Source organism: Crocodylus porosus, unplaced genomic scaffold (assembly GCF_001723895.1).
Source record: "Crocodylus porosus isolate Cpor-Errol unplaced genomic scaffold, CroPor_comp1, whole genome shotgun sequence".
NCBI classification, from domain to species: Eukaryota; Metazoa; Chordata; order Crocodylia; family Crocodylidae; genus Crocodylus; species Crocodylus porosus.
In genome coordinates this window covers 16,974,621-16,984,396 of record NW_017728932.1, presented here as the reverse complement: position 1 = coordinate 16,984,396, position 9,776 = coordinate 16,974,621, and the positions used below count along the sequence as shown (strand labels likewise).

Here is a 9,776-nt window from a genome sequence, read left to right as displayed (position 1 = left end):
TTTTGGCACCAACCAGCCCAGCCCAGCCCAGGCTGCCCGTCACGGAGACCCGCGGCAGCCGGACCACGCTTCACTGGCGGCCCGTGCTCCCCTCGCCCGGACGGTGCCCTCTGCAGGGTGCTCAGTCAGCCTCCGAAATGCGGCCACCTCTGGGGAGGAGCTCCCACCCCAGGGGGCAGAGGGCCAGCAACTCAGCCCCTGCCACGGGTGCCTCGCGCAGGCTTGTCCAGGCCTGGGCTTCTCCCCGGCAGAGCCCCCCCTCCAACCCGCCCCCAGGATCCCACACTTACAGCCCTTTCCTCTCTCCCGGGCTTTCTCACGGACAAAGTTTTGTCCTCGTTCTTAACCTGAAGGGTCAGATAGAGAAGGGGTGCGTTTCAATCGCGGGTTCGACAGGCACGCGCACGCATGTGCGGGGCCGGGGTGACGCAGGGCGCAGCGCGGGGGCCGAGGCTCCTGCTATGCCGGCCCGCTCCCCCGTGGGCCGCCTGGCGGGGGGAGCACGGACACAGGGACTGCAGGTGCCCAGGCTTCGGGGCAAGGGGCCAGGCAGGACCAGCCCCCCTCGGGCACCGTGACTGGCAGGGGCTGGTCCCGGGGGAAGCCTGCACCCATCTGGGGGGGGGCCGTGGGCCCGGGGCTTCGCTGCCACCCGCCTGCTGCTTGCAGCCGTTCACGAGGAGGGCAGATGCATCTGCCAGGATCGCAAGAGCAGACCCCAGCACCGGGCCAGGGGGAAAGCGGAGACAGGACCGAGCCCCGTGGGACGCAGCCCAGGGCAGGCAGGGCTCGAGTAACCCAAGCCGGCTCTCTCGCCCCAGGAGGGGTCTGGCTTTCGGCCGCGTCTCCGGCAGGCTCCGACAGCTGAGCCGAGCCGAGTCACGGCAGCGAGAAAGGAAAGTGAGCGCAGGGCCCTGCCTTTGCCCCTATCAGGCATCTTCTCCCGGCCCCCGCGTCACTGGCTAATCCGGCTGCCAGCCGGCCCTCGCTCGGGGCGCCAGAGCCAGCGCGCGACCCCGCGCCCACGGGAACGGCCCGCTCTGCTCCCCGGCACCGGGCGTCCCCCAGCTCCAGCGCAATTAAAGCGGCGTCGGAAGAGCTCCAGGGAGGGGGCGGTGACAAGCAAAGTTAGTGACGGACACACTCAAACCATGCGCTAGTGGCACGGCCCGCGGTCACGCACACACGCGTGCACCCGCATGCACACACCAACCCGTCCCAGGTCTGGGGCTATCCCAGGCTCCCAGCTGCTTACCGGGCGCCTGGTCATTTCGCTCTGGCCGGACCCCCGGCCCTACACCGCCCTGCCGGCCAGGAGACGACAGCCGCTCTCGCAGGACACGGCAGCGCCTTAAGAAGGCGTCTCCAATGCCCTGAAGCAGCCCCCGCCTGCCCCACGCTCAGAGCCCCGATTTAGACCCCGCGTGACTCATTTCTCACCAAAAAACAAGGACGAGGTCACAGCCTGTGATGAGGTCAGAGCCCAGGACGGGGACCCATGCAAGCGTCCGTGGCCCGAGAGCGGGGCTGCGTACGCCCAAGCCCACGGTGACAAGGGAGGCCCCAAGGCTGGACGGCCCCCGCCAGCATGCCGCCCACCATGCACGCGCCCCGCGAGCGACACTTCCCTTCTGTTCCCAGAACGCAAACCGCGAGGAGAAGGCCATGGCGCCGGCGCATGGAGCTGGAGCAGGACGGCTGCCCTGGCTGCGAGGAGAGAGGGCAGAGGTGAAGCGCTGCGGTGGCGGAGAGGCGCAGCCACGCGCCCGCGCTGGGGACCGGGTGCTTCGGGGCTCTGAGCGCAGGGCACCGACCTCCTCCTTCTCCGGCCTGGAGCCCAGGACGGGGCAGAGGACCCTGCGCGGAGCTGCGCTGGCCTTGCACGGGCCGGCTCGGCCCTGCCTCCCCCGAGCTCACCAGACAATCAGCCTCTGTCCTCGGGCGCCGGAAGCCGCAGGGACAGGACGGGCCTTGAAGCCCCCGCTGCCCCCACAACGGTGCCACCAGCGCTTCCCGGAGGCGCTGGGCGAGGCTGAGGCCCCGCCAACTCGGTCCGGGCGGGCAGCGCCAGGCCCACTGGAGTCGGGGCAAAAGGGCTTGGCCCGGAGCACGCGGGGCAGGGCCCGGGGGTCGCGGGCGGGGGCCGAGTCACCAGGCAAGCCTGCCCCTGCGCTCACGGGTTATTCTGAGCCGCTGACGGGGCGCCAGGTGCTGCTGGCTGCCGCGCGCCCGGGCAGCATGGGGGCGAGGGGCCCGGAGAGAGGGCAGCTCGCTTGCCCGGCGGCTGCTGGAGCTGCACCGAGCTGCCCGCCGGCGCCCCGGCGCAGCCCACGGGGCTCCCAGCCCGTCACAGGCCACCGAGGTACGCGGCCAGCGAAGCCCCAGAGGGGCGAGGGGCTGCCCGTGCTAGTGCCCGGTGCTGGGCAGAGCCAGTGCCCAGCCCGTGCACCGGCAGCTCAGACGAGGCCCCCCCCAAGCGCCGTCGCAGCCAGCCTGGGGAACCAACCCCCACGTTTCCAACACCCCGCCGAGCCCGGGCCGGCTGCACGGTGGAGTCATGGGCGGCCACGTCCGTGCCAGCCCGCGGGGCGGCTATAAATATCCCAGGCACGCAACAGCGGCCTGCCCGCCCCAGCCCCGCGGCCCAGCCAGCTCCCCGCTTGGCACAGGTCGCTCCCACCGGCACTCGGGGGAGCCCCGCATGGGGGTCCCCCCTTACCGGAGGGTCCGGCGAGCGGAGGCGCAGAGCAGGCGGCTTCCGCTGCAGGGCGAGCGAGCGAGCGAAATGCGATCGGCGAGCCCGTGTCACTTCCCCGCACGCCGCCGGAGGCCCCGGGACAGCTGGGCCGATACAGCCGCCCTAAAAATAGCCCAGGAATGCGAGGCCGAGTCCCGCCGCCCCCTCCCTCGCCCCCTCCACTCGCCTCTGCCCAGCGTCCCAGCGCCTGCATGGAGAGAGCCTGGGCCGCGCCGCGCCGCGCCGCCGGAGAGGGCCCGTCGCTGCCGGGAGAGGAAGTGATGTGGGCGTCTGCAAGCCAGGCTCAGCCGGGCCTCCGGGCAGGAAGCCTCCCCGAGCCGAGCAAGGCCTGCCGCGCAGGGAAGGGGCCGCGTGGCTCAGGGGCAGGGGCACGCAGCCCAGCACGGTGCCACCGGCTCCGTGCCTGCCCTGGGGCGGAGGGAAGGAGCCTGCGCCGGGCACCCGGCTGCCACGGGGGCTGGCGCACGGGGTCCCGCCACCTCGGACCTCCTGCCCCCGCGGGAGGGACCCCCCTCCTGCCCCGCCGGGCACAGGGAGGAGCAGCCGTCTGGGTCTGAGCCGGACTTCCCCTTTGCAGAGGTGGCCGGAAGGACCGTCACCTGCTCCGCCACGTCCCCTCCCGTGCGCTGAGCCAGGCCCCTCTGCCCCCCGAGATGCCCAGGGCAGCGGGCTAGCCGTGCCAGGCAGCTCCCCAGGGCCGCAGCTGGCCCTGCTCCTTGAGCCAGCCAGACTGAGCCCCGGAGCCAAGCGCCAGGCTGCACTGCGGCAAGAGCAGCCGGGCCACACGCTCCACGCGGGTACAGGGGGGTCCTCCCTGGAGGCCCCCGGGACATGGAGGCGGATAGGCTTCGCCTGTGCTGGCGGTGAGCAGAGACACGGGGCAACCCAGGTGCACCCCAAGCCCTGCCGGGCCGGGCGGCACAGCGACGGGTGCCCCGCGAGCGAGCCGGTGGCCCGAGCCCCGCGGGCAGAGCGGGTATTCGGGACACGGCTACGACCCGCGCCGGACCTGCCGCGTCCCCGGCACCCAGCAGATGGCAGCACCGGGAGCCCCGTGCAAGGAGCCGCACCGGGGCGGGCGGCACAGCGGGGGGGACACCACCCAACCCGGCCTAGGGGTCCTTGCTCCCCCCAGGGCCCAGCCCGTACCCCGACTTGCCCAGACGCCTGCCCCAGGGCACAGAGGCGCAAGCATCGCGCACGCAGGGCCAGGCCCCCCGCACGAGAGGGGACGCCAGGTCCTGGTGCCCCCACTGCCCGCCCTGCTGCACTGCGATGCCTGCCCCGAGCCCCCCCGCCTGGCCCCGCTCGCCAGCCTGGCCCCAGGTTGCGCAGAGCCCCATCCGAGAGGGGGAGGAAGGATCAGGCCAGGCCCCCAGGGACACGGGGGCACCCCCACCCCCCCACAGCAGGGCCCTGGTGCTGCCCATGCTGCCCGATCCCCTCTCGCACACCTCCGGCACAACCATATGACCACTCCCTTGGCAACGAGGGGAAACAAAATGAATTAAACAGGGAAGCAGGACGTGGAGTGGCACGCACTCATGGCGCGGGCTGGGGTGACACGTGGGGGGTGTCCCGGCTTCCCCCCCAGACCAGCCTGCACCCCAGGAAGAGCCCACAAACACCCCCACCTCGCAGCATGGCAGCACCGTGGCCCCCGGCAGCTGGTTACGGCACCGACCGGGCTGCAAAGGCCTGGCAGCCCCGCAGGGAAATGAGGGGCCGGCTCCCCCATCACCCTGCGAGACCCGGCTGCCCTGTCGCCCCCGATGCACGCCCAAGCCCAACACTCCCGGGCGGCCGGGCGGGCCGAGGCCGCGGGCACAGGCCGGGGGTTTCCTCGGAGCTGCAGCTGCGGCTGGGCTGGCGCCAGCGCCACGCTCCCAGCGCCGGCTCCGGTCGGACCTGATGGGAAGAGGCTCTTGTGCAGCTGGCCCAGGGCCAGAGCGCAGCCCGGATGCTCGCTCCAGCGCGTACGGGAACAGCCGCATCCCGTGACCCCGCGCGGGCACACGCCAGCAGCCTCCTCGCTCGCAGGTGGCCCCCAGCCCCTGCTGCCTCGGTTTCCCCCAAAGCAGCCCCACGGGGCACGTCCCCGTGCGCACGCCCCGGGGATCCCAGCCAAGGCAGGGGCCCTGGCCGCCCCGCCGGGACACGAGACAGCACGGACAGATTCCTTCGCGGCCCTGGGGACGGAGCCGGCGGAGCTCGTTAGCACAGCCCGTGCTCCAGCCCCCCCGCTTCCTGGAAACGGGGGAGGGGGGCAAAGGTCTGGAGCAGAGCGCAGGCTGCTGGGGCCAGGCACACAATAGCCAGGAGCATGGCAGGAAGCCGGACCGAGCTCTGGAGCGCAGCCCCGCGACCGCCCGGGCGCTCGAGCCCAGCCTGCTCCACGCCCCGGGCACGCACCCTTTGCAGACCGGCACCGCTGGGCAAAGCACGGAGCCAAGCCGAGACCCCCGCTCCCTGGGTCCTCGCTGGCCCCTGCTCCCAGCCCAGACGTGGCAGGGCTGGGCGCCAGCCCCGCACGGCACACCCAGGGGCAGGGCACCGGCTTCGCCGCCCCACAGACGGGGCATGATGCACGGCGCAGGAATCCAGCCCGGCTGCAGCCCGGGGCGCCGGGAGGAGGGCAGGCGCGGGCGAGGATGCCGGTGCGGCCCGCCCCGCCGATACCGGCATGAGTCTGCAGAGCCGGGCGCACCCTGGGCGGCGAAACCCAGAGCAGGGCACAGCGAACCCAGCCGCCTGGTGCCAGCACAGGCGGAGGGTCCCACCACCCCTGCCACCGGCCGGCCGCGCAGCCCCGCAGCTGCAGCCGGTGCCGGAGCCCAGGAGGCAGGCGCTGGCACGACTGCTCCCTGACCTTCACGCCGGGCGCGGGCGCGGGCGCTCTCCTTGCCCCCGGCACTGCAGAGCGGCTGGGGGAGGCGAGCGATGCCAGGCAGGCGGAGCAGCCCTGGGGCTGCCGGAAGCTGCTGGGCCCTGGCGCCGGCGCACCCAGAAAGGGCAGCGCCGGGCCCTTCCCGCGCCCCCGGAGCTTGCCCCAGCAGGCCCGGGGTCCGCACGCCCCGGCCCGGGGCTCAGGAATGCAGCGCTCGCCGGCCGGACCCTGCTCTCGGCTCGCAGCGAGCATTTCTGCTCCACCAGCAGATTCCTCTCATTCCTCCCCCAGCCCCAGCGAGAGGCCGCGGCTGCCGCACCACCGGGCCTGCTCCGGGACCTTAGCACCCGGCAAGCATCCCCGTGCCAAGGCCTGAGCCCTGCAGCCGCCCCGGGCACCCCGACACCTCCCCTGGGCGAGCAAAGCCAGGGTGGGCCAAAGGGCACGCGGGGTCTCGCTGGCCCGAGCGCGGCATAGCTGTGGTCTGGAGCAGCGCAGCGCGTTTCTGGCGTGCCTCGGCCGGCCGGAGCAGGCCTGCGCGCGCCTGGGTCCGGCCAGAGGAATTTCCCTGGTAAACAAACCCTCGCAGGCCTGGACCGGAGCCAGCCCGGCCGGGCCAGGGCCTCGGCCTCGCTGCCACGGCAAGGTCCTGCGGCCGCGGCCCCCAGGGGCTCCAACCGTGGCCGCCCTCCACGCCGCCACGCAGACCCGGCCACCCGCCCCGAAGCCGGAGACAAGGTGGGGACGGGGGTGACCCATCCAGGCGCGCCCCTGCCACGTCCCGAGGCAGGTCAGGGCCAGGCGGCAGGGAGCGGGCTGTCCGCGACCGCTCAAGGCCACGCGTCCTGCCTCGGTGCCACAGGCCCAGCTGGTTTGATGCAGGACGGACCCCCCGACACCTGGCACGGGGGCCAGGCTGGGCCCGGCCTGGCATGGTGATCCTGCCCGGACCACAGGCACCTCGGGGAGGATTCCCGGGGACTCCCGAGCGGCTCCTTCCCTGCCAGCACTGGAAGAGCCGGAGCGTGCGCACCCCACCCCACCATGCAGCGACCCACGCACCACATGGCGTGGACACCTGCCCACAGGCGCCACAGCAGCTCTCCCCCCGCGTGCCCCCTGCCCGCCGGCTGGTGCCGGCCCCGGATGGGCGGGTGGCAGCAGGGTCTTCACTGCAGGAGCCGCGCGGCCTGCGGCACTTGGCCCCGCGCGCACAGCGACAAGCCCCCCCGCCGCTCCGCGCTGAGGAGGGGTTTCCAAAGCAAGCGCCCAAAATATGTAGATCATTTCCTGCTCGACACAGAAAAAGCATCGTTTTAATTTAAATTAGGAACAGAAACATTCCAGGGAGCCTGGCGGGGCCGGGGGAGCCGAGGCGGAGCTGCCGCAGGCCTGCAGCCCCTGCCAAGCCCCGGGGCGGGCGCAGCACCCCGGGCTCTCCTGGGCCCCGGGGCAGCGTGCGAGCCAGCCGGGCTGCTCCGGGCCCCGCGCAGCAGGAGGGACGGGGCTCTCCACCGACAGCTGCACGCGCACACCGCACGCTTCCTTCCCTCCGGGGCTGTGGGCCAGCGCCCCTCGCTGCCCTGGCACAGCCACCCGCCCCCGAGAGCAGGTGTGCGGCCTCGCTGAGCCGGTGTCCGCAGGCGCCCTGCCCTCGTCCTGGCCCCCGACTCGGAGCTCCCAGCCCTGCCCTCCCCCGGGGCCGGTTTGTGCCACCTCATTGCACCAGCTCCACTGGCACCAATGCACGACTGCGCAGGCGCTGGGACGTACGCGGCGGGGCTGCCTTGGCCTCGCCAGCAGGTAAGCAGCAGGGACGGCAGCTCCCCGGCCCTGGCAGCCCATGCTGGGCTCACAAAGGGAGCGCCCGGCGCGCCCACCTCCCAGACGGCTCCAGGACCAGGGGGTCCAGCCCCTTGCGCAGCGGGACCAGATAGGACATGCCCCACGGATGGGCTCGGGGGACGTGCGTGGGGGTGCAGGCACTGCGCGTGGCCACACAGACGCATGCACACACACATTTGCACAGATGGTTTTGCAGCTGGAGGCTGCAGACCCTGAGCCAGGCCGGCTGGCCCGCCGGGACCCCGCAGGTCAGGCCCCGGGTGCCTGCAGCTGCAGACACGCTCCGGTTCACGGCCACGAACCAGCTCCTGGAAACTCCGGCGAGCCTCCCGCCACCCGTCCAGGGCAAGCCGGGTCACGCCGGGGACTCTTCACCCAGAGGTTACGCACCCCGGGTCTCCCGAACGCGCCTCGCACACCGCTGTGCCAGGGTAAAGATGAAGTCTCCCCCATCCTCAAACCAAGGGTTTTAGGTCCCTAAATCGCATTTTCTACAGGAAAAACCCGGAAGGCCCCAAGCAGACGCACGAGTTCACCAGCAGCTGGAGCGACCGACCACGCTGCCCACAGCGCCAGCCCCGGGCACGGCTTCCAACCCAGCCCCCGCAAACCCTCCCTCTGGTTGCAGCTGTGCCCTCGTCACCGGTGACGGAGCTCACGGGGGTCAGGCGGGCGCGCGGCCGGCCCCAAGCACGGGCACGGCAGGTACTCACGTCGACGGCGGCTCTGCGCGGCCCCGCGCGGCCCCGCAGCCAGCAGCAGCTCAGCTCGCTCAGCTCCAGGATGGGCTGCACCTTCAGCCGCACCGTGTCGCCCGACTGCCGGATCATCTCCACGATCTCGTCCCGGGACTTGCTCTCCACGTTGCGGCCGTTGATCTCCACCAGCCGGTCACCCGGCACCAGCCCCAGCGCCAGGTCCTTGGTGCCGGCCCCCGGCTCAGCGAAGTGCACCACGCGCCGGTACACCTGCCCGTCGGGCGCGCGGTCCAGCAGGGTGGTGCGGCGCAGCGAGAAGCCGAAGTCCCCCGTGTTGCGCCGCTGCAGCTCCAGCTCCCGGGGCGCCGGGGGCTGGGGGGGCACCACGGCGGGCAGCCGCAGCTCGGCCGCGAACCGCTTGCCAACGAGCTCGGGCACCCGGGAGCGCGGGGCCGAGGAGGAGGAGGAGGAGGAGGAGGAAGGGGGCCGCGGGTGGCCTGGGGGCGCGCCCTGCTTGGCCAGCTGCATCTCCAGCGTCCGGGCCTCCACCTGCGGGGAGGGGGCGGCCGAGTGCTCGGAGGGCGTGGAGGTCTCGGACGCGCTCTCGTCGCGGCTCCGCTGGGAAAAGGAGAAGCGCTTGACAATCATCTGGGAGTTCTGCTTGGCCAAGGAGCCGAATTTGGCGGCCCGCTGCAGCACCGAGCCCTTGAAGTTGCCATCGTCCACCTTGAGGTCGTCGCTGGAGCTGGCCGTGCTGAGCTGGCCCGAGTCCAGCACCACGCTGCCGCGGTGCCCGTCGGCCTCGATGTCGGTGAGGTGCAAGTCAGAGCCGCTGGCCACCTTGATGGGGATGGGGTGGGAGATCTCCAGGCGCGCCCGCGACTCCCTCTTGGAGCCCCGGTTGAGGTTGAAGAAACCACGGCGCAGGCTCATCTCTTCCAGGCTCCGCAGCTCGGCCGCCGACATGCGCTCCTTCTTCTCCTTCTTGTCCTTCTTCTCCTTGCGGGACCCATCCCTCTCCTTGTCCTTCTTCATCAGGTTGAACATGGCTGCTGGGCTGCACCAGGGGAGCGTGCGGCTCCACGCGGCAGGCGGCGGAGGCAGCTCCTGTGCCACTGGGGCTCTGCAAGAGACACGCGGGAGACCCCGGGTTAGCGATGCACGGACAAATGGACTCCCCCCGGCTCTCCCAGCATCCCGGAGCCTGCAGCGACCAGCTCAGGCACCCACCCACAAGCGAGGCCCGTCCAGGACGGATCCCAGATGACCCCCTCGGGGCCATCCCGAGCAAGCGCTGGAGCAGGATTATGCAGCCTCCCCTGGAAGTGCTGCCCGGCCCCGCTGCTGTGTCGGGGCACGGGTCTTGCCCAGCACATCTCCGCGCTCCCGGCTGCGCGGACGCCCTGCACTGAGGGTCTCTCGCCCACTTGCTCAAAAAGCTCCTTGTTCCAGGGAACAGAGGCCTCTGTCAGGGCCTGGCCTGGCCCCCACGGTGCCCCCGCGCTTGCCCCTGGGAAAAGGGAGGGTGGGCGCAGGGCAGCAAGGAGGAGCTCGGGACCCTGGTCAGGCAACCACCGGCATTAGGACA

General features: G+C 72.3%; 1 protein-coding gene across 15 annotated transcripts in view; it reads right to left on the bottom strand.

The window, feature by feature from the left end:
- MYO18A (myosin XVIIIA) overlaps window positions 1-9,328 on the bottom strand; it is a 40,746-nt gene extending 31,418 nt beyond the window's left edge. For 8 of the 15 annotated variants that reach the window (XM_019545798.1, XM_019545801.1, XM_019545800.1 and 5 more), the window contains exon 1: window positions 8,204-9,328. In XM_019545798.1, the coding sequence (XP_019401343.1) occupies window positions 8,204-9,235 (1,032 nt within the window). In that variant the 5' untranslated portion in view covers window positions 9,236-9,328. Of the gene's footprint in view, window positions 1-2,719; window positions 2,820-2,924; window positions 3,015-8,203 lie in introns of those variants that run through there. The other 7 variants (XM_019545807.1, XM_019545809.1, XM_019545812.1 and 4 more) reach the window with 4 other exon arrangements.
- Between the last annotated feature and the right edge of the window lie 448 nt (window positions 9,329-9,776).